At 38.3% G+C, this 22,670-nt stretch overlaps 5 protein-coding genes across 7 annotated transcripts; 3 read left to right on the top strand and 2 right to left on the bottom strand.

Moving 5' to 3' along the window:
• The first annotated feature begins 929 nt into the window (after positions 1 to 929).
• LOC131313534 (DAR GTPase 3, chloroplastic) lies at positions 930 to 5,329 on the top strand. Its single transcript, XM_058341888.1, has 9 exons — positions 930 to 1,120; positions 2,230 to 2,370; positions 2,472 to 2,588; positions 3,113 to 3,256; positions 3,338 to 3,424; positions 3,892 to 4,007; positions 4,393 to 4,574; positions 4,674 to 4,731; positions 4,869 to 5,329. Exons 1-9 carry the CDS (start codon positions 980 to 982, stop codon positions 4,990 to 4,992), a joined length of 1,110 nt encoding a protein of 369 aa, XP_058197871.1. The 5' UTR covers positions 930 to 979; the 3' UTR covers positions 4,993 to 5,329.
• A 204-nt stretch (positions 5,330 to 5,533) lies between these two features.
• Positions 5,534 to 8,378, bottom strand: LOC131313537 (cyclin-P3-1). 2 transcript variants are annotated; one of them, XM_058341892.1, is made up of 3 exons: positions 8,001 to 8,378; positions 6,250 to 6,657; positions 5,534 to 6,052 (listed from the first exon to the last, which is right to left on the bottom strand). In XM_058341892.1, exons 2-3 carry the CDS (start codon positions 6,648 to 6,650, stop codon positions 5,797 to 5,799), a joined length of 657 nt encoding a protein of 218 aa, XP_058197875.1. In that variant the 5' UTR covers positions 6,651 to 6,657; positions 8,001 to 8,378; the 3' UTR covers positions 5,534 to 5,796. The 2 variants fall into 2 exon arrangements, with proteins under 2 accessions (XP_058197875.1, XP_058197876.1); XM_058341893.1 differs by having other exon boundaries at positions 6,250 to 6,652; positions 8,001 to 8,312.
• A 3,150-nt stretch (positions 8,379 to 11,528) lies between these two features.
• Positions 11,529 to 15,125, top strand: LOC131313532 (RAN GTPase-activating protein 1). Its single transcript, XM_058341887.1, has 2 exons — positions 11,529 to 11,804; positions 13,242 to 15,125. Exon 2 carries the CDS (start codon positions 13,252 to 13,254, stop codon positions 14,869 to 14,871), a length of 1,620 nt encoding a protein of 539 aa, XP_058197870.1. The 5' UTR covers positions 11,529 to 11,804; positions 13,242 to 13,251; the 3' UTR covers positions 14,872 to 15,125.
• A 1,432-nt stretch (positions 15,126 to 16,557) lies between these two features.
• LOC131313535 (uncharacterized) lies at positions 16,558 to 18,758 on the top strand. The gene is made up of 5 exons (XM_058341889.1): positions 16,558 to 16,902; positions 16,998 to 17,120; positions 17,601 to 17,792; positions 17,892 to 18,056; positions 18,203 to 18,758. Exons 1-5 carry the CDS (start codon positions 16,783 to 16,785, stop codon positions 18,521 to 18,523), a joined length of 921 nt encoding a protein of 306 aa, XP_058197872.1. The 5' UTR covers positions 16,558 to 16,782; the 3' UTR covers positions 18,524 to 18,758.
• Positions 18,759 to 19,007: 249 nt separating this feature from the next.
• LOC131313539 (uncharacterized) lies at positions 19,008 to 22,373 on the bottom strand. Of its 2 annotated transcripts, none has more exons than XM_058341896.1 (4): positions 22,222 to 22,373; positions 20,658 to 21,157; positions 20,497 to 20,568; positions 19,008 to 19,518 (listed from the first exon to the last, which is right to left on the bottom strand). In XM_058341896.1, exons 2-4 carry the CDS (start codon positions 20,748 to 20,750, stop codon positions 19,279 to 19,281), a joined length of 405 nt encoding a protein of 134 aa, XP_058197879.1. In that variant the 5' UTR covers positions 20,751 to 21,157; positions 22,222 to 22,373; the 3' UTR covers positions 19,008 to 19,278. The 2 variants fall into 2 exon arrangements, with proteins under 2 accessions (XP_058197879.1, XP_058197880.1); XM_058341897.1 differs by having other exon boundaries at positions 22,137 to 22,279.
• Between the last annotated feature and the right edge of the window lie 297 nt (positions 22,374 to 22,670).

Here is a 22,670-nt window from a genome sequence, read left to right as displayed (position 1 = left end):
AAAAATCTTTTTCGGACTCGGTGGAGTCTAGCAAGCCTTCCTCCAATGATCGGGTTGCCAGGTACTTTTCAGCTATCTGATGATTCTGATCCGCATCACTTTTTATTGAGTGGTGCTACTGGTACAGCAGCTGCTGTACAGCAGCTGCGTACAGATCCCATTTGCGCCCGCCTCGGGTTCCGCAAAGATGATCGGAGCCGCTCATTTTGTTCAAAATACGTCGTTTAAGGTTCCTGCAAAAAATTACCTCAATCCGATATCGGGAAGGGTGTTTACGAATCATCCAACTTTGCTTCAAAATTTAGGCTAAATTTTGAAGCAAAGTTGGATGATTCGTAAACACCCTTCCCGATATCGGATTGAGGTAATTTTTTTCAAGGACCTTAAACGACGTATTTTGAACAAAATGAGCGGCTTCGATTATCTTTGCGGGACCCGAGGCGGGCGCAAATAGGATCTGTACGCAGCTGCTGTACAGCAGCTGCTGTACCAGTAGCATTTTTGCTTTTTATTTTTTTATTGATTCTAGACTAATCAGACAAATAACAAATACCGACAAAATGTTAAAAAAAAGTTTTGTAAAGATAATATAAAATAAAATGCTCATTATTTGGGTCCATTTTAGCAATAATTGATTAAAAACTGTACCAGAAAATCAAAAAGTACGTAAAATATTACTTCCTTAATCCTTTGTTCCAAAATAAATGTCGTTTTTTGGCAGCCCCGTCATTTACAAAATTTCTTATATTTTTTCAATTTATAATATTTTTAAAATTTTATGTATAATAGAACTAATACATCTAAAAAATATTATAGATAAAAAGATATAAAAAATATTTTGAAGTCTCCCGAAGGGTGAAAATGGACACTTAATTTGAGACGGGAGAGTAATAAAAATTGAAAGTTTTGACCTTTTCTACTTTTATATATGCTCCCAAAACTAATAACCGTGTATCCCCAATCCTGCAACTAACCAAAAATGGCGGTTCACCTCAACAGGCTATGGCTTCCCAACCCTCCCCTGTCTACGAATTTTCATCATCATTGCCGGACACCGCCGCCGCCGCCGCCGACTGCTCTCGCAGCTTCATCTTCCCTTTCGTCTCCGCCAACTATTCAGGCAAGTCATCAATTTCGCATACGCATATACTACTAGTCTACAACTCATCTGTAGGTTACTCTCCGTTTCAAGTTTGAAATTCCATTGTTTTCATTAACGAGGTTAAGAATTCCTGTTTTACCTTTACTACTTGTTCAGATTGTTAATATCTACTCTTCTAGCATTCAGGGCCCTCTTTTAATTGTATACAAGGCTCAGATGAAAGGAGCCTCTGGTTTCAGAACCCTAATTAGATAAGTAATAGAATTGAAACATATTCCTTTCTGACATTTTCGTTTTTCGTTTGAATTCCTTTTTGTACTGTTTTCCCATGTAAGAGTTGCGGAAATTTTAGCTGCCCAGCCCCAGTTGGGCCTAAAGGATTCACTGCTGTCAAGAGCTCTCCAATAGTTAGATATAAAAGGCTTGAGTTAAGCTAGAACTTAGTCTTGTGCTGAATTTTGCTCAGGGTTTAGAAACAGTAACTATATTTGACAACGCATTTCTCTGCAAATGTCGTTTGTATTGGACTTTTTGTGAAGAAAACAGGAGAAAAAACATTTGGACATTGCAAATATGTAGCAATTTGTCACTACACATTGCTTAACTCTAGCAACAGCTGGCAATTTACCTACCGAATGAGAGCTAGTGACATTCAGAGAAATACCTAAACGGCCATAGTAAGAGCTAGGGGCAATCAGAGAAATTGCCAATCTGCCACAGTTATGTGGATATATTTTCTCTTTTTTTTTTTGGGCGGGGAAGTAAATTCATTTCACCAAAAAAGCGTGAGAAGCTACAAAAACCAACAGGGGCATCCCCCCGGAAAACCCATGCAACAAAAGGCCTAACAATCACCTAAGCACCATCAAGTAAAGAAAAGCCTATCTACAATTGTTAATGGCAAAAATTTGGGAATCAAGAAGCCAGTCCTCACAGTTGTGATCCTCCTGTTCAGGAGGATCTGTTCCGGAGGATCCTCCTGTTTTGGAGGATCTGTGAGGATTGGCATAAGCATAGAGGGGCTTTATTTGTGAGTTTAAGAATACCTAGTGATTGATGTGCTTATGAAACTCTTCTCGTCCTCTTATTCGAATGAAGAACTTGGTTTCGATGCCAACCACTTTCAGATTGTTGGTGGGAAAACACCAGGGTGGTATGGGAGGAATTCCAGTTCCAATGACTTGTTGGACGCCTATGGAGGAGAAAATTATTGGCCCGATCTTGATACTGACCTCTATCACTGGACGAAGGAATTGCGCCCTGTGCAGGTAGAACTTGCTGATAAACCTGGATACTTGATATTGAGATTGAATTTTGTACTTTTGGCCAATAATTTTTACACCTGTAATTAGTATTGGCCCTGCAACAGTGGTATCCTGGTCATATTGCAAAGACCGAGAAGGAACTTAAAGAACAGCTCAAATTGATGGATGTCGTGATAGAAGTGCGAGATGCAAGGATTCCTATGTCCACAAGTCATCCACAGGTGAATGATTGTGTATTTGTTTGAAATTTATCTAGTATTTTTGGATGTGTTTGTATGATAGTGTTTTTGTTTTGTTGGTAAATACTGGAATCTAAGAACATGTAGTACTAGGTGAGCATGCTCAATGCTGAGCAAACATAATAAAGCTAAGTTGTTATTTAGTGCCTGTCAATCACCTATTTTGTATTTTAATTATGGAATAGGGATCATCCCATCTTTCTTTCATGAGGAGAATATACACTGGTGTCATGTCATTATGCAGAGTATAGGCTATTGTCATGTTATTCAACTACAAAACTAGCCAAAAACAACGGGAATTGAAGAAAACTTCTACTCCTTCAGCAAAAACATGCATATGATTTGTAAACAAGACAATTGTACTGTTATTGTATGCTTTTCACAACTAAGATTGCAGCTTAACGTGAATCCACATTCTGCCTTTTGGACAGAGTTGTTCAGTCCTTCGTAACTTTTTATCCTGACTATCTTGTTCATATCCTTATGTATTGAACTCATCCAAGCAGATGGATGCGTGGCTTGGAAACAGAAAACGAATTTTGGTTTTGAATAGAGAAGATATGATATCCACTAAAGACCGGAATGCTTGGGCAAATTATTTCACGAGGCAAGGGGTGAAGGTTGTCTTTTCCAATGGGCAGCTTGGCATGGTACTTGATACTATCTTGGTACTTTAATCTGCTGACGGAGGAGCACAATGGACAATTCTTATTTTCTTGTATGGGGTGCAGGGCACAATGAAGTTGGGTAGGTTAGCCAAGGCATTAGCAACTGGTGTGAATTTGAAACGCAGAGCAAAAGGACTACTCCCCCGCCCAGTGAGTTTTCAAATCCCAATATTATCATGCACCTTCCATTAGGGCATAATTGTTGCCAGAGCTGGTCCGTTGCAGATTGTTTCATGGCTTTTCAGGTGTACAGCTCTGGCAGGTGGATTGCTTTTTGTTGAAATCTGTTGCCCTTTCTGTCTACTCTTCTAAATACGTGCTAGGTTTTAGCTTATCAGTGGTTTCAAAGTTCACCAAATTCAGATCAGTCCTATCCTCTAAGGCCATTAAGGAATGATGAAACTCTTGGCGTTTGTGCTCCGTACCCTCAACATGTTATTTTTCTTTCATGTATTTTCCTTCCTTTTTTGTTTGTTTTGCTCTATGCTCTAGGTTGAATCTACCAAAAAGATCCAGAGTGAGTAATATTGATTGCAATTTAAGGCCTGAAGTTGTGCCTTGACCGGATTTTTTTCTTCCTTTTGCTCTATGAAGATTTTGCCTTCACTCTTTGGCAGGTTCGAGCTGGAATAGTTGGTTATCCAAATGTTGGGAAATCATCTTTGATAAACCGTTTGCTTAAGCGCCGGATGTGTCCAGCAGCTCCACGACCAGGTGTTACAAGGGAATTGAAGTATGTCCTTTTGCTTTAGTCATACTCTCTGAAGTCAATGCAGAATGAGAAGAGTTATTAATGACACTTGGTTCAACTTTTAAGTCCAATCTGACATCAGTTAGGGTGAAAGAAGCTTTCACAAAAGTAACTGAAACTGGAATTATTTTGTGTTGTGAGAATAGAAAATTTTCAAGTTCCAGAATCTGAAGAGTTAGGTTATAAAGTTAAAACAGAATTTTTGAGAGTTCGTCGATTGTGGGAGAAGTTTTCTAACCTAGGGACTACCGCACATTAGATTACATCTGCTTACGTCGACTAGTAATATGTGAAGTTATTATTAAGTGGGACTGCTGGGTTCTCATTATGTTTTTGTACATTTGATCTATCCCTTGTTCTTGGGAAGATGGGTTCGATTTGGGAAAGATCTGGAGTTGCTGGATTCCCCTGGTATGATCCCAATGCGGATAAGTGATCAGTCAGCTGCAATAAAGCTTGCTATATGTGATGATATTGGAGAGAGATCCTATGACGTCACTAATGTTGCAGCGATTCTCGTTCAGATGCTCTCAAAGCATCCAACTGTTGGTGTGTTTCCTCCTCTTTTTTCTAATTGCTCTGTGTTCTTTGTTAAACTCGATATTTTCCTTTGCTTCAATGCCGAAAAATGTTATTTGTTCGTTGCAGGTACAAAAGCTATGTACAACCGTTACAAGATTGAGATGGATTGTCAATGTGGTAAAACGTAAGTTGTAGTGTGTGCTCATTGGTGCACTTGGGTTTTTCACAATTGTTAAATGTCCAACTCGACCGAAGCAGAACAGTTGGAATTGGACTCCATGCGAGCACTAACTTAAGATCTATTACAATTCTGGATCGCAGATTCGTTCAGAAGCTTGCACTTCAGTTGTTCAGTGGAGATACACATCAAGCGGCATTTCGTATCTTGGCTGACTTTCGTAAAGGGAAGTTTGGTTGGATTGGCTTAGAGAGGCCTCCTCGATGAATGATGCAGTGGGATATTTTCTGTTTCGAGACCAGAAGACCCGGTGGTTGTATTTATTTGTCAGTTTTGAAGTGACGTAGATGTCTTCTGCGACTGCAGATTTGGAACATGGTGGACTATTAAGCTGAGGAAAGATCTGGTGCTATGAGCAAGACTAAGATCCTCATTGAGTTTAAGAGTTCTCAATGATTTGTAGGGTTCGTGTTGTTGTAAGTTGTAACGTTTAGGAGGTCATACATATAAGAGAAATGTGATCCTATGCACATAATGGATATTACTGGAAACAATATTGTTTCTTCAAAATTTGTCTGGTAATACAGTGGTTCCCATAAAAGCACACCAAAATGATTTCAGGTTCACAGTACTCTCACTGTGGGTACTAGGCCTTGCTCTTTTGTCCTCTTATCATGATATCATACAAGGACCAGATCAAATTTCGTGAGCGATCCCGAATTCTCAACTGGTTGCATTGGGGAAATAAATCAGAACCCGGATCGATGTAACCGGGAGCTTTGCTTATGCAAACAATCATAGCGGCAAATTTCTTGGGCAATCATAGCAACATCTTCTCTTAATAATGAGCTTCTGTCCAACGAAAGACTGAAATCATTCTGGGAAAACCAACAGAAAAGTTGGAAGCTTTGGGGACAGAAATGAAGACCGAAAACAATCACACAAACAGGACACTGAAACAAAATTTCACACTGCCTGCTTAGAAACCAACCATTCTGAATCTCTAATGACCATTTTATAACAATTGACAACCCCCTGAATTGATAATTTGAAATGATACATACGAATTCTTCATGTAGCAGTTGTGGAAGCGCAAGATGAATCATCTGTGTTGGACCAGCTCTCCCTGATTCTGCAGGCCAGAATTGGTCGTTCAATGGGAATCCCAAGAGCCGCTTCCTTTTCCAATTGCGAACAGCACTTCCCAAATGCTTCAACGCTTACGTAGAGTCTAAAATCCAGACCAAACAAGAATTTCATCTCCAATCTATTCAACTCTTTTGTGCTTACTCCTCCCACTCTTGCATAGTAATCGTTATTGAAGTATCTGAAAAACCGAAGGGATTATATTTGAATTATCCCTGATGCAAAGGTTAACGAAAGGATGCAACAAGCGGAAAATAATGCAGAAAAAGAATTTCAGTAACAAACACTGATAGCATTCGTATTATAAAAAACCTACGCATAAACCACCTAGGTTTCAAACATTCAAAGCATAGTATAATAGAGGAGACTAATACTCACGCGTCATCAATAAATTTTGCTGCCACCATCACACTTGTGATTACAAGCCGGTGAACATTGAGGGAGGTTAAATGAACTTTCTTTCGTTGGATAAATCTCTCCAAATAAATGTGGGCCAAGACAAAGCACGAAGGGCTGCAGCATGAGTACTTGAAGATTCGATCAAGATACTGTTGAATGCCTAGAGAAGGTGCTCTTGAGCCGTGAAATATTGTAAGGACATCTTTAATTTGTGAATTCTCAAGTAAAATTTCATTTTTCTGAACAGATCTCTCAAGCAGTGAAGAAAGAAGCCGAAGAACTCGTGGGATTTCTGGATTCTCCTTGCCTGATTCTTTAAGCCCTAAAGATCGGAAAATGTCGGAGATCACAGACTCTGTTTCAAGCGCCAAGGTTCCCATATCTAAGCTGCGGTGCAACAGAGTAGCATTGATAAGTTATTCAATGTAGGAGAAATGAAGAACAGAAATTTTCTTGGAGGTGAAATGAGAGAGAGAAGTTTAAATAGCCTATGTTCCAACTTCCAAAACAACATGAGAGGGAAACATGTAAAGCTAGACGGAAGAAAATGCATTCTGACCAAGTATTAAGATTTAAATCGAACTAAAGAATTTTGAAGGCTCAGTCAACAAGAGAAGGACCGAACCAAATCCAAGCATCAGATATTGTAACCATTAAAACCCTGTTCCGATTATCCCCACCACGGACTCAGGAGAATTACTAGGCAATTGATGAAGACCTTGACCCACAATAATTTCTTTGGGTATTTCAAAAAAATCCAATTTTGATTATTCCGATGAACCAAAGCTAAAACAAATGCATTTAGAAATCAAAATGCATCGTAGTATCCCCATCAATAAGGAGTTGCACAGAAACAAAAACTTGATGAACCAAATACTTCTAATCTCCATTTTAAATGGAATATACAAGACGTAATTTAACATAACCAAACTGATGGTCAATAATGGCTACATTTTTTTGGTTGAATAAAGAGACCGAGGCAACATTTCTTACGACTAGTACATTATCCGTGAATAAACAGAAACATAGAGAATATATTAAAATCACTGAAGCCTTAGCTTTACTTCATCAAGCTTGATAGGTGGAAAACAATTCAGAAGCGAAGAATCGGTAGTTTCATGTAAATTTTTTTTTTATTTTTTTATTTTACCACAGAGTCTTTCCTTCTTGTGTATCAGTATATTTGTAAAATATGATGCCTTATTTCTCAAATCGAACGGAGAATCTATGCATTTTCAAGTCACACGTCCTTTGCCTTTTTATTAATTAATAAATAACAAGCTAGAATATTTCCCTAAAATTCATGCACGGTGAATGCATTTTATTCTGAATTCAATCTAGGTCAAGCATTCTGAATACTACCTAATTCCACATCAAACTACCCAATATTGCTAAATATAAAACCCTAAACCCGCGAAATTCTGCCAAGAAAGGAAAAAAGACTGGGCACAATCTAATTAACAATGCCCTGCAGGGGAATCTCAAAGTTCACACAGTACACAAGCAAGATTGAACTACTGAGATCGAGAAAAGAAGCGCATAACAGTTCAATCGATCCAGTTAAAACTGGTAGTCTTAAAAAACACCTTGGATAGCTACAACATCAAAATCAAGAAACAAGACATGCCTCAAATGAGTAGATCTCAACTCACTAACTACAAAGACCCAAACCCAAATCACCTTAGTTAGAACAAGCAATTCAAGAAAATCAGAGGATGAGAATGGCTTACCGAGTTTGTTTTCGAAAGAGATCTACTTTCTGGATAATGGGAATGCCAAGATTCTTGTTGTTTGGAGTATGTCTTATTCTATGCGCTTATCTCGGCAAGCTAAGTTGTATTCTCTCTCATGGCCATATCTAAAGCACTTTTTGGCCCGAGAGAGAGAGAGAGCGCTTTATATATTCCCCAAGTTTGCTTCTTTTGCTCTCTCTTCTCTCCCTCCAATTTGGTTGCCTTTCAGGTCACTTCACATGGGAATTCTGTCTCTCTCTCCCTCTCTCTCTCTCTCTCTCTCTCTCTCCGTTTTTTTTTCTACCCCCCTCTCTCTCTCTCTCCGTATCTTTAACGAGAAGGTAGAGTTTCCTTTTTCTGTTTTTGTGGTAGTTTGATTTTCCTTTTCGTTACTGACGGAGATATTTGGGAAAAATTATTCCGTTTATGCCTCCTCTTTATATGGGAGTATTTTTTTTATTATATTCAAATGTCTGAACCAACTTACACGTATATTAATTAATTCGGAGCTCAAAAGTTAGCGGCCCCATAATTAGTGAGGGGTCAATGGGAACATAGAATGGAAAAGAAGCCTAAGGCCACACACCAATGTGGAGTGAAAAAAAGACTTGAGACACCACGTGAAGTTTCAAGTCTATTTTCTATCACATATTAGTGAATAATCTTTCAATGTTTACATATTTAACAAAGAAGTATCAAGTATCATGGGTATTTCATGCCAACGGTGCATGTGGAATCCACTTCAGTTATATTTGTATCCGAATCACATCTATATTTGAATTTGCATTCGTACATCTATGTCATGTACACATAAGTATCCAAACCCAAATTAGGTGTTTGGAGTTGTATTTGCACATCTACGCTATGGACTCATAGACATCAAGAATAATGCTCGGTTTGAAACTTGTGGAAAGGAAAACAAAAGAAAGGAAAATAATTAAGAGAGAAAGTGGAGGGAAAGTTGTGGAGAAAATAGGAGGAAAGTTGAATTTTTATGTTTTATTTTTTAAACGGAGGAAAGTTGAATTTATTTCGTTATTTTCTCTCCTCTTTTAACAAGATCCAAACCAAGAGAGGAGGATAACTTTTAAATTTCACTTCTCTCACAAGTTCCAAACAGAACGTAGAGCTTAGACACGAATGTTACTACAGTCATTTGAAATGTGTGAGTTTTCCATAGTACATGTGCCTATGCGAGACTCACACACATGAAAGTTTCAAACATATCTTCGTCCGGACATCTATATTTGGATACATAATTTGTGTCAAAAGCATTCAATAATATTATTCCTCACATGTGGACTCTCCCTTATATATGCGAAAATTAGTGTCGGTGGTCTCACCCTGTGGCTAAAATTCCAGCTGTGACAGGACAGGAAAATATAAAGAATGATTATTTCCAAACCACCGTTCTCCGTTTAGATTACACTACTATGGATACACCGTTGAACTCCTCCTCCAAGACTTTCGCCGGTAAAAATAAGCAGCAGCAGCAGCTTTGTTGGTAAACTGTATTTTTAAGACTCGATTGGGTTAAGGCTTGGTACTTCGGTGTTTGTTTTCTTTTAAGAGTTTAGGTTCGAAATCGTTCCCGTGCTATCAAATTCTTTTGGGTCAGAGCTTTGTTCTAGTTTTAATTGGGACTCCCGCAAGTGAACGGTAAATAGTCCACGTTGTTCCTCAGACGTTTTAATTATCAATGATCATGATCTGACTTCTTTCAAGTGAGTGGCTGCAAAATACTAATCTTGGCACCAAGTACCAACTCAACATCTGGATTTCCGCTGTTTGGTCAATTAAAAATGATTTTTAGATCATAAGCTCATTGGTATCTGCTAGGATGTTTCATGTTACTGTATTAATATCATCACATGCTGTCGTGCATACATCACGAATTCCACGCCACATATTACTCCTATATCATAACTAGACCTAGGCTATTTCCGGAGTAATGTCCAAACTCACGGGCAAATTACGAACCTATATATTTTTTTTTATAATTAAATGTTTGAGCCAGTTTATTCGCATCTCGATCGAGTAATTTCAGTACCCAAAAGCTTAAAATGTTTAACCTTCTTTGAATCAAACAAACGACTTCATAAAGGACAAATACTTTTTCATTTTCACTTGGCCAATCCCTTGGGGTCGGCGAATTACGAACTTGAATTATGTTTATGAAAAAGCCCCTCCCTACTCTGATGTCAACTAGCATGCAGAGGCAGGTATGGAATCATAGGTGGCAGGTAGTAATATGTATGGTTATATATATATATATAGAAAGAAAAGATATGACGAAAGATGTGAAGTGCCAACGACCGTGGTAGCTCAGCTGTCCATATGTATATTTATACACTTCACCGGGAGAGGACCACGGTGGACCTAGAAAACGCAATTGATCTGGCTGGGTATGCATGCCCATTTCACCCCCTAATATCTCACGTTTGAAAATTTTCAAGTACTATCGACTCTCATGGGATCGACGTATATGGAAATTTTCTACGGCTTTAATTGATCCCTGCAAGTGGACGTGAGAATGGTCTCTTAAAATTAATTGAGATATATGTAAACTTGTCTCGACACATTAAGGTTGCATTCTTATGAACTTAACTTAAATCTAAGAAGTTTGTCCTTATTTGAATTTTTTTCGTATTTGTTAGTTTTGCGCCTAATTTTTTTGGATTATTGATTCGTCTCAACGAGAGAAATCGGAAAAATAATTTTTTTTAAATCCAAATATTTTGAGAAATAACCGCTTTTAACGCAAAAAGTCATTTTTTTGTTAAAAAAAGATAACTCTTCTTGGACGCTAGCAATTAAGAAAGGAGTCCATAATTGGAGTGTAACTGGCACACAGTGAAGTCAACCACTAAACAAGTAAACATCATTTGTGTAGTATTCTGGTTTATGTTGTCCGGGCACGTTGAATGAATTATTATGCAATTTTGGATTTGGATACTCGATCCAATGTTATTTAGTACGTTTATGGTTTTTATCGCTCATATGACAATTTTGTTTCATGAACCAACTACATCATGTCACATTCTATTTCGATAGCCGACAATGATGCGTAATACGTGTCATATTTACTTGACTCCGATTTAAAAAATAATATGTGCAACATTCACATCACATTTCGTATTTAGAACCGAACCATAATGTGCAATCAACTTCAATTTTGTTAGCATTTAGAATACCATTTTCACGATAAATTAGCTAAACAAAGCAAAAAGGGGGAAAAAAAAGACGTTCATTTGATTTTGATAAAAAGACTATTAAAAGTTACTCAGGTCCCGTTCCGCTAAGGTTTTTATTTTTTAAATACTTACTTTCTACGAGATAGGTCATTATTTCATAATATATCATCTTTATTTTAAAAAATAAGTACGTACTTATTTCTCCTAGCATGATTATGGCAAGGTTACTTGAAAAGAAAAGAGAAAGCTTCTGACAGTTGGGCCGCATGGCATTAGTCGGGGAAATGGGCTTCGATATGTATCCAGTCGGATCCCAATCCAAAGGCAGATCAGATCTTGGCTCGTTCACGTTTGGGCCAGGCTCAACTCTCTCGAGAACAGGGTATCGAAAGGGGATTGGGGGTGGTGCCAACTGCGAAGCCACTTGCTCCGTCGTGATTCTCGTGAATCGAAAGTCTCCGCACTTTTTGAAGTTGGAGTTGTTCATTTCATTTCCCTCCATTATTCTCTCCCACAAGTTAGGGCTCGATTCTCTCATGGTCGCCGTTCGACGATAACCATCCGAGTGAGTCTTCTCGCATAATTATTCCAAGACAGCCGATTCGAAGTAAGTCCTCACTTCCGCTCGTTTCGTTTTAGAGTTTACAGATCTCAATTTTCGCTCCCGAAGTTTATAGGGTTCCGTTCACTCGTACGGTTCTCATTAATTGGTCAATTTGTTTTGTTGATTATTACTTCCTCGGTGGGTTGGTTGATATGTTATTGTTTCAGGATTTGTTTTTGATCCTGATGCGTTTGAATTGGGTTTTTATTTTTGTGTGAAGTGTTTGTGCCTTGTCTAGAGTACGTGGATTGTATTCGTTTGTGTGTTCTACGGGTGAGCTGTGAGCGAAGTTGTGCTTGAGTTACACTTGTGTGCCCCCTGCCCGGGCTATAACTTTGTAGGTTATACTGAAAAGTATGTGCTGTGGACGGTTAAGAAGCAAGAGGTAACCTTTATGCCGGTTCCATGGGTGGGTATTGATGGTTTTGTAGCGCTAGGATTCGGTAGTGTTCACGAGGGAGGTAAAGGCTAGAGGCTTTGGTTATGTATTCTGTGACTTGGCTTAAACTTTGGGGACAACTAAGGTTGATATACCAATTTCTCAGCTGTTGCATGAATTTCTTAAGATGGTTGGTTTTATGATGACTGTTGCTGATTTTCCGTCAATTTTATGGAGTGTTCGGTGTGTTGTTCTATTCCTATTTGACATATATAATTATACATGTGCATGTGCACTCGCTTTTATATATGTTGATTTATGGTATGCAATTGAGTGGAAGTTTTGTTTGACAGAATCAACAATGAGCAGTGGCCAGTGAATGCAATGCTCATGGTGCACATCATATTCTTTTTATGGTTTTTAGGCTTTTTTTAACTGCATATTTCTGAACTAGTTGTTCAGCTTATCCGTGTATGACGGAGTAAGTCTATCTGATGTGTGATACAGTGACTTATATTGCCACCGCTTATGTTTTACCTTTGTCTAGTTTTTGTTATTGGAAATTGGTCTGTTTGAAGTGGACAGTGGTGATCTAGGTGCAACTGCAGTGTCATTTTTTCCCTCAGATAAACATCTGATGCCCCTATGTAAGAAAGATGGCGTGGTACTTTTTCCAGATCTTTGCTGTTGGGCCATTTCTTGACCAGTGAACCCCATTGGACCATCGTTTCATAATTTTTTAAAGTTCAATGTGACTGTTAACTAACCGTACTTCTTTTCCTTTGATCACCAGATGCTTGTTGCTTACGGACTCTAGTTGCATGAAATGGTATCTAATATAAAATCTGGACAAATTTAGAATATGGAAGTCTTCGGATTTTTATCAATGTTTCTGTGGATTCTTGAAAGAAATGAAATTTTCTAGAGCATCGGTCGAAGTTGGGTTTAAGCAAAATTTTTGATCGAATTGTTGATTTTCCTCGGTTGCTGGTTTCATTTGTGCTCAAGTATTATTTGATTCTATTAGAAGCTTATGATGTAGTTGCAATTCATGGTTCCAGGTACTTGCACATGGATTCCACAAATCAAGTTCGCTCATTCTCAATTAAACTATGGCCCCCCAGTCATAGTACGAGGTTGCTGCTTGTGGAGCGAATGACCAAGAATCTTACCACTCCGTCCATATTTTCCAGAAAATATGGTCTTTTGACTAAAGAAGAAGCTGAGGAGGATGCCAAGCAAATTGAAAGACTGGCTTTTGTTTTTGCAAACCAGCATCATGAGAAGGAGCCGGATGGTGATGGAAGTTCAGCAGTGCAACTTTATGCTAAAGAATCCAGTAAACTTATGCTTGAAGTTCTCAAAAGAGGCCCCATAACAAAGGAAGCTGAGGAAGTGATGATATCTGAGAAAGTTAAAGCGTCTGGTGAAATTATTTTTGACATATCTGGAGGCCGGCGGGCTTTTATTGATGCAGAGGAGGCTGAAGAGTTGCTAAAGCCACTGAGGCAACCAGGAAATAAGTATTATAAGATATGTTTCAGTAATAGAAGTTTTGGCCTGGATGCAGCTCATGTTGTTGAGCCAATCTTGGCATCGCTCAGGGACCAACTAACAGAAGTTGACCTATCAGATTTCATTGCCGGAAGGCCAGAGGATGAAGCTATTGAAGTGATGAATATATTTTCATCAGCACTGGAAGGCTGTGAACTTAGGTATTTGAATCTCTCAAATAATGCCTTAGGTGAAAAGGGTATAAGGGCATTTGAAGCGCTCCTAAGGTCACAGAATAATTTGGAGGAACTGTACTTGATGAATGATGGAATCTCGGAGGAAGCCGCACGAGCAGTGTGTGAGCTGATTCCTTCCACTAAGAAACTTAGAATCCTTCAGTTTCATAATAACATGACAGGAGATGAAGGGGCAATTGCTATTTCTGAACTTGTGGAACAATCTCCTTTGTTGGAGGATTTCCGGTGTTCTTCTACTAGGGTAGACTCCGAGGGTGGAGTTGCATTGGCTAATGCTCTTGGAAAATGTTCTCATTTAAAGAAACTGGATTTACGCGACAATATGTTTGGTGTGGAAGCTGGAGTTGCTTTAAGCAAGGCTTTGTTGGGATTTTCTGATCTCACTGAGATTTATCTCAGTTATTTGAATCTTGAGGATGAGGGATCCAAAACTCTTGCTAATGCTCTGATAAAATCTGCTCCTTCGCTTGAGGTGTTGGATATGTCTGGAAATGATATCACCATCAAAGCAGTGCCTGATTTGGCAGCCTGTATTGCTGCAAAGCAATTTCTCACCAAGTTAAATTTGGCTGAAAATGAATTGAAGGATGACGGTACTATTTTGATTGCAAAGGTACTGGAAGAAGGTCATGGGCAATTAAGTGAAGTTGATCTGAGTGCTAATGGAATAAGAAGGGCTGGAGCTAGGGTATTGGCTCAAGTTGTTGTGCAGAAACCTGGGTTTAAGTTGCTGAATCTCAATAGTAATTTCATATCTGACGAAGGGGTTGATGAGCTGAAGGGGATATTCAAGCGTGCTCCGGATATGCTTGGGCCTCTGGATGAGAATGATCCAGAAGGAGAAGACCTTGACGAGGAGGATGAAGAGGAGGGGGCTGCTGATCATGAGGATGAATTGGAGTCCAAGCTTAAGGATCTCAAAATTAAGCCAGAGGAGTAGGAGTTGAGAACGAATCACCTTGCTTGATCGGGCATCACCTTGTAGTGAAGTCTTGGCATGTTAGTACTATTACTTTCAGGAAGGCTGGATTCATGTGTGATCTGTTATACAAACGGTAGAACAGATTCATCCTTTCATAGTTCCTCTCACAGGAATTGTTGTTTTTTTTTTCCTTCAAACTTTGGGAATAGTTTGCTAGTTGTATGTTCTAATGTTCTCTGAGAATCTTGATTCTGCTTGAGAATCTTTGGATATTGCTCGGACTTGTATTTTTTTCTGCTTTTCTTGTATTATTTTCTGCTTCTCGGTTTCTTACTTCTTTTCCCTTTTCCGTTGGCTATGATAATTCTCTTCGTTTGGCAGCTACCAAGTGTGGCGGTGGCGCTGCCAATTGAGCCAATAATGGCAAATCTGCCTTGGGGATGAACCTTGGGCGACCTATGAATACGGTGAGTGAGGAAGGAATTGATATCAGTTAAGGCTGAACTGAGACAGATTTGGATGGAAGATCCTGTGTTGTGCCAATATGGAGTTTGGTTATTTTAGTAGTAAATTACCCAGGACACAGGATCCAAATATTTAGTTCAACAGGAAATCAGAAACAACCATAAAGCTGCGTTTAAGCTAATTGAATCAATAACAATCAATAAGCTTTAAATCATAAGCATTAAAGCTTATTGATTTCATTTCCGTATTGAGTTGTATTCTTGTAAACTTCAACTGAAGATTATTTAAGACCTCTCATCTTTCTTTCCATTATTGAAATTGCTACGGCCAATAACAATATTTTGCCAACAATTTTCAAAACCTATTTCCTATTTTTTTTTTTTTCAAACTTCCTTGAAATCTACCAAAAATAATGCTTTTAAATGATGTAAAACTATTTACCTAAAAAAGCTAACCAACACGAAAAAGATGGGTGTTCTTGTTTTCAAAAGTATAGGTTTTTTTTTACAAGTCTTTAAAATTGTATTCTTAAAATGACAACATATAGGTTTTCTGGGTTACTAGATCTAGCATTATTGATATATGAGGAATGCTAGGTACAAAAAAAATATACCCGAAAATCACTCAGAATACACTTGTAGAGGTAATTATGACCATACCCGAAAATCATCCAAAATATACTTGTAGAGGTATTCGGTCATAATTACCTCTACAAGTGCATTATGGGTAATTTCCGGTTATATTTTCTTTGTATCTAGCACTTTGTTGGTCTATCCATAGGGATCTTTAAGACATTGTTCGGTTAAGGGTTTTGGATTCTAATCATTACATTTTTTTTTTTCTCAAATCATTTATTTCATTTTTCTCTCTATTTCTCTCACCATTACACATATTTCAAATCATTACTCTTTTTCTTTCTATACTCATTACCTACAAATCCAAACGGGGAATGCTACGTACAAAGAAAACTTACCTCGAAAGTACCCCGAAAACAGTAATTAATGGTTGAGAATCACTTTGATGATTGGGTCACACACATCAAAGTGAATCTCAACCATTGATTGCTGTTTTCGGGGTACTTTCGGGATAAATTTTCTTTGTCCCTAGCATTTCTGAATCCAAAATTCCAAAACGATTAGGGTCTAAATTTCTCTATTACTCCGTAGTAGGCTGGATAAATATTTTGGGGGGTGGGGCTCCAAAGAAAGACTCTGGACTGGAATTAGAACGTTGGGCGCGTCTATTTAAAACTCTCCCATCTTGACCAAAGCCCCTCAAAACTAGCCGTTACTCTCTCTCTCTCTCTCTCTCTCTCTCTCGGTAGTTTCAGCGGAATCATCTGCTGCTTGCTCCAGAACAAGTTTAGTTCGACAACTTAGATTGCTACTCTTCAAAATAAAAGCCCAACAAAGCTCACTTAAAGTCTTCTCTCATCTTCATCGGGTTTTAATCTGAGGAATCTCAATGAGCTGCATTAGTTCATCTCCCCGCTTTAGCCCTTCTTCAGATAAGCGCTTCTGGAGCGCTCTCCATAGCCGGATCGACACCCTTCTCGAGAATCGCAAGCCTATCCCAACTCAACCGGTAGAATTCTCTCTCTTTCTTTCTGTTGTCTTCAGATTTTTTTTGCCTTTTCTGAATTTACTAACTGGGTTTGATTGGGATTTTTTTTTTTGAAGAGTTCTGGGGAAATTGATGGGGCAAAGACCATGAGGGTAGACTCGTTGCTTTTGCTTAGAGGGTTTGACTCTGTTGGCTATTCTCTCTCTCAGCTTTCTCAAAACCTGGACAATGCTCTTCAGGTACTCTCTCTTTCTGAAAAGAAATTGGATATTCTTTTCAGATCCCATGGAACATAGCAATTTGCTGGTTGCAGATTTGTGTGGAATGGAAGGTTGTAATCTCATAATAATGCCGATTGAATTTTTTTAATCTAAAGACTTTTTCGATTTTGTTTGGAAAGTAAGGTAGCAAATAAGTTGAGTCGAGCAGCTACCCATAGAGTTAGGTTGTTTGGTCAAGACATGAGAATTAGTTGTTTGGTCCCTCATGTGGGGGCCAGTCTTTGTAGAGCTTGAATTTTTTACCATTCTAGGCAATCAAAGCAAAGTTCGAGTTACTCAATTTATAAGTTTATTTAACCGAGCTGAAAAATTAATGTGTTTGAAAATACATTTACCTAATAAGTCGATAAAAAATGAGCTTTAAACAAACCGAACAAGATAGTTAATGTTTTACAACTCTCCTCTAAACCCAATTCTGCATTCATTGGTGTCATACAGGGAGCAAGAGATCTGGCCAGACCACCAACAATGACTGAAATATATCAAAGCGCAATGGAGAGGGCCGAAAGCAAACAAGAAGAAGAGAATGATGAAGGAAAGAGAGGATTGAAGAGGAAGTCTGAAGCTCAAACATGTACGGAGGAAGAATTTGATTCAAAAGAAGAGGGGAAGCTCAAGAAGGCCAAAAATGTTGGTCTTCCTCTGCCTGATCTCATTGTTGATGAAAAATGCAGCTAATTATTATTATTTTTTCCATTAATGATTATGTTTTGTTCACCATTTTTGCAGCTTGCAATTTCCATGGCAGCAAAAGCAACCTCACTTGCAAGAGAACTGAAATCAATGAAATCGGACTTGTGTTTTATGCAAGAAAGATGTGCTTTCCTTGAGGAGGAGAATACGAAACTCCGCGATGGATTTTCTGAAGGGATTAGACCTGAGGAAGATGATCTGGTAAATTACTTAACTCTATTTTAGTCTGGGTCTTAGATCTTTCAGCTTAACGATGGAAAGATGTAGATGTATTTCGATGGCAAAAACGAGAAAACTGCATATCAGAGTTTGGATCATGGGATTGATGGGGATTTAACTTTTGACAGGTGAGGCTTCAATTAGAGGCCCTGCTAGCTGAGAAATCCAGATTAGCAAATGAGAATGCAAATCTAACTAGGGAGAACCAGTGCCTTCATCAAATAGTGGAATACCACCAACTCCTCACTTCCCAGGATTTATCAGAATCCTATTCCGAGGATTTAATACGCGGATTGTGTTTGGACTTCTCTTCCCCGCCACCACCAATACCAGAAGAGGAGTATAGAGATGGAAATGAGCATGAAGATGGTAACCAAGTTACAAGGACACCACAAACAGATCGTTTCGGGTGGTGCACTTCTCTTGATGAAGTGCAAGAAGATTGCTGAAGGTGCAATTTTGAGCTTGGTGGTGGTTTTCACTATCCAATTGAAGTTGGGTTTAGTGTCAGGTGGAAAATTTTGATTTCAAAAGATCAAGTACCTGTCACAATGCCAAAGGAATCATAATTATCCATTCTCTATCTAGTTAGTCATTTCTCGATTTGTTGTACCCTTCATATATAGTATTTGACAAGGTAATGTTAAGTGATGTAGATTTCAAAGTTCTATTTCGCGACTTTCGTCACACAGTCGAGTGCGCCGCGAGCGAATTGCTCAAAAAAATGCTCAAGCAATTTAACCAAATTGTAAATTTCTTAGGAGACTGCAGGAAGGAATAAACATCACACTAAATCCACAGGAAACACATCGGAAATAGGAAATATCCTTATTCAAACCAGATTTCAGGGTCATCAATTCAACTAGAAGGTTGAATGAATTGCACATATGTTAATCGAACTACGAAAAGGATTTTCCAAGTCTATTGACTCTATTTCTATTGAAAAGCTCAAAAAAGAGAGTTGTTACTCCATTCAAAATACCAAAGATGAAGTAGCTGCCATCATCCAACAATGGACAACCTTTTCCACCTTTTCATCAATAAATACAACATCCCTTTCAAGTATTAAGCATACTGAAGCTAAAAAAAAGTTGATACCATAGAGGGAAGGAAACTAATACCATACAGCGAAGGAAACTAATTTGGTTTCTACTGACTCTAGATGATGCTGTTCACAAGCCACGTTAGGAGATGCTGTAAAGTTTTAGTTATTTTTGCCTTTTGCCTTTTTCTTCACGGCAACTTTGGGTTCACCAACACCTTTTGCCTTTTTCTTCACGGCAACTTTGGGGTCACCAACACCACTGGGAGAAGAACAACGGCAAAGTACTGCTTGTGACGATAGATTCATTGCAGTTTCGGTAGCTTTTCCGAGATTAGAGATCAAGAGCACATCCTGCAATTTTCCCAGTAAGCCTGAACAAACACGACTTGATTCTGCAAGCTGTAACAAAGTAAAAGGGAAAGATACCTCAGCTAGGCATATACATTTCTAGTTTAGAAATGTTTTCAGAAACTGGTATTACTTATGGCATACGAGTTCAATACACGCAAAATTCAAAATTAGGGATACTGCTTGAACTTCTGAAGGTTCATGTTTACTGATATTGCCCACCCATATTTTACTTCTTCATGCAGCTTTTAGTATAGACACTGCAACACAGATGACTTGGATATTCTGAGTTCCTCCTTTGATTGCAAACAGAAGCTGAGTGCCACGGAAATTAACAGAAAGAACAAAAAAAATAAACTGATGTCCAAGGCTCTAAGCTTTTCACTTCTGTCTTGCTCTGCACCATTGTCATGAAATCTACACACTTCATAATGTAAAAAACTACAACTTTCCTCTCCCTCGACAATTTTCTACATATCCTTTTTCCCTAACGTTATCATTAAGATTATTGAAGATTGCCATAACTCACATTCAGGCATTACATGAGTTACTCATTCTATTTCCATATGCTTCGACAAACCCTGTTATTAGCCAAGTCCATTGCGAAAACGGATAGTAAGGAGTAAGGAGAGAGGGTTCAGCTGCGCCTTATACAAAATCAAAAGCATTTAGGACGAACAGACATTGTCTCTTTTCAATATATAAGATCAGAGCATAGAAGCCCCACACGCTTTCCTAAATCACTAATATGTTATCCTTACTTGACTTGCATGAAAGGATAAATAATTATGCAAGGGGTGTCTAACTAGTCATGCTCTAACCCACCCAATCACTCAGGATACGAGAAATAAAATCTCGAATACGATTTTCAACCGGAAGGAAAGCAAAACAGGGAAACACATTAATTCAACATGGCTGGAAGCAGAAATAAAATCATAAAAGGGCAGTTCAACCTAATACAAAAACAGTTAAAACGAGTTAGAAAATCGGCAAAAGAGAAGATTTCACCGAAGACATAGGAAACATTACCCCTTCAATTTTCCCCATAGCAATCGCCAAGTTCTTAGAAAGCTCATAATTTTCCTTTGTCAAGGCTTCATTCTGTAATAGCTCGAAGACGAATGAAATAAGGTAATAGTAGTTGTAACAGACAACAAGAAGAGACGGCAAAGGCTGTAAAGAAACATAACCTTCTTCTGTGAATCAAAATACAGTCTTTTGTATTTAAGATTGGCACTGGAGCTGTCACTTTGGAAGTGCCTCTTGGCAGCCTGTTTATGCATGTCAATGAGAACAGCATAAAAATTAAAGAGTTCCAATCAGAAACTAAAGAATAACAAGGAAAAACAAATGATGCAAGTGCTAATTAATCATATGCCTCGGACTTCAATCCTCCAGCAGGGTAATCTGTTTTCTCTTCCAAGCTCTCTTCAGGTAACATTGACTCAGGGGGGGTTTCCTCAACATGTGGGTCATCTTCTTTCTCACTTTCGCACAGATTTATCTCCTCGACCACGGGCTCTATTTCTCGATTTTGAGCTGGTGGGGTTACATTGCGGAGTCGGTCAGATCGCCTAATGATGGCACCGACTCTTTTCTTGACATTTTTCTTGGAAGATAATCGAGTTGGTTTTGTCTGCACTCTAGATCGAGGGGTAACCATCTCCACGGAAGAATTGAAGACTTCAGGCTAGTAATAGCATAATGTAGTTAGACAACCATATTTAAGAATATTAGACAGAATGAAACGAAAAAATGACAAATCACTGCACGTTGTAATGAAGAAAAGCAACGAAAGAAAAACTACGGTGGCTACTGACTACCATTGAGACTATGGCTAACAACTTCATGAACGAAAATACTATCACCGAATAAAAAAGTAACTAAATCCCATCTAGATGATACAAAAATCCTAAATATGTAAGATACTCTGAAAAATTTTGAGATTGCCGAGGACGTATCAGCCAACCAAGAAAAACTATCATTTCAAATGATGGAGGATTGTCCCTTTGATACTGCTTTGCTTGTTTTTTCTTCTTAAAAGAACTGTTTTTGAAGTCAATATTTTTTTTGTGATACTTTTAACTTATAGTAGGTGCAATAAAGTTGATGAAAAAAACCTTTTTTACGGAGTTTTCTGTGAAAAAGTGTTTACGGAGCACCATCGCGTGGTCAAAATTTTAAACAAACTTTTCCGGGAAGAGTTAACTCTTGCCCAGAAAAGTTTCATTGATCACCAGAACGGACGGCTGTGATTTGGCGCCTCCGCGATTTGCTTATTCACGGATAAGCTTCTCTCAAGGTTTATTCACACATTGTAAAGTGTTTTCCTTTCCACCCCGCTCTTTCAGGGAAAAAAAAGGAGTAGAACAAATGTCCAGAACCCGTATGAAACAAAGAAATCCCTCCCGCAGTTACAAGTAGTTGGAGAACCCAGAAGAAAATGCAGAAAAAAGAAAAATAAAGGATATGAAATACATAGAGGAGGGAAGTGGTTAGAGATAAATGTGCAGTTTCATGTCAATCACACAGCCATAATGTGGATCTGCTAAAGAAACAACAGAATCAATATCCGAATGAAGTGAATATGCTAAAACCCAAGTCTGCATGCTACAGAAACATAAGTAAAAATTTCGCTTTTCCTCCATTATCTTATTTTTATCCTCTACCTTATTCTCAGGGCCGGCCCGGCCCTGGGTGGAGGCCTGCATAGACGCTAGATAGAGAGAGAGAGAGAGAGAGAGAGGTAGGTACCTGCTGGATTTTGGGCGGGTTTTGATCGCGTAGGAATTGGATGATTACATAGAAAACCCTAGAATTTGATCCGTTGCACCAGGTACCGAGCCAGCTTTCGTGCACTAATCTGGAGGAACTCAGAATGGAAAAAATATTCATGTAATACGATGTTAAAGAAAGAAATTATTTTTAACTTTTTTTTCCGTCTCTAGATCCGTTCGTTTAAGGGTTTTGAATTCTAATTATTATCCTATTTTTCTTCAATTATTACTCTCATTTTTTCATTATATCTCTCAAATCATTACCCATACTTTCAATAATTAATTTATTTATTTCTACACTTATTACCTACAAATCCAAATCTCAAAACGAACGAAATCCAGATTTGTAGTGATTTTTTATTACTATAATTTTATTATAATAAAAAAATCTAATTATACAGATTTTGTGCATAGATTACGGTATGA

This window comes from Rhododendron vialii, chromosome 13a (assembly GCF_030253575.1).
Source record: "Rhododendron vialii isolate Sample 1 chromosome 13a, ASM3025357v1".
NCBI classification, from domain to species: Eukaryota; Viridiplantae; Streptophyta; class Magnoliopsida; order Ericales; family Ericaceae; genus Rhododendron; species Rhododendron vialii.
This window is presented reverse-complemented; position numbering and strand designations above follow the sequence as displayed.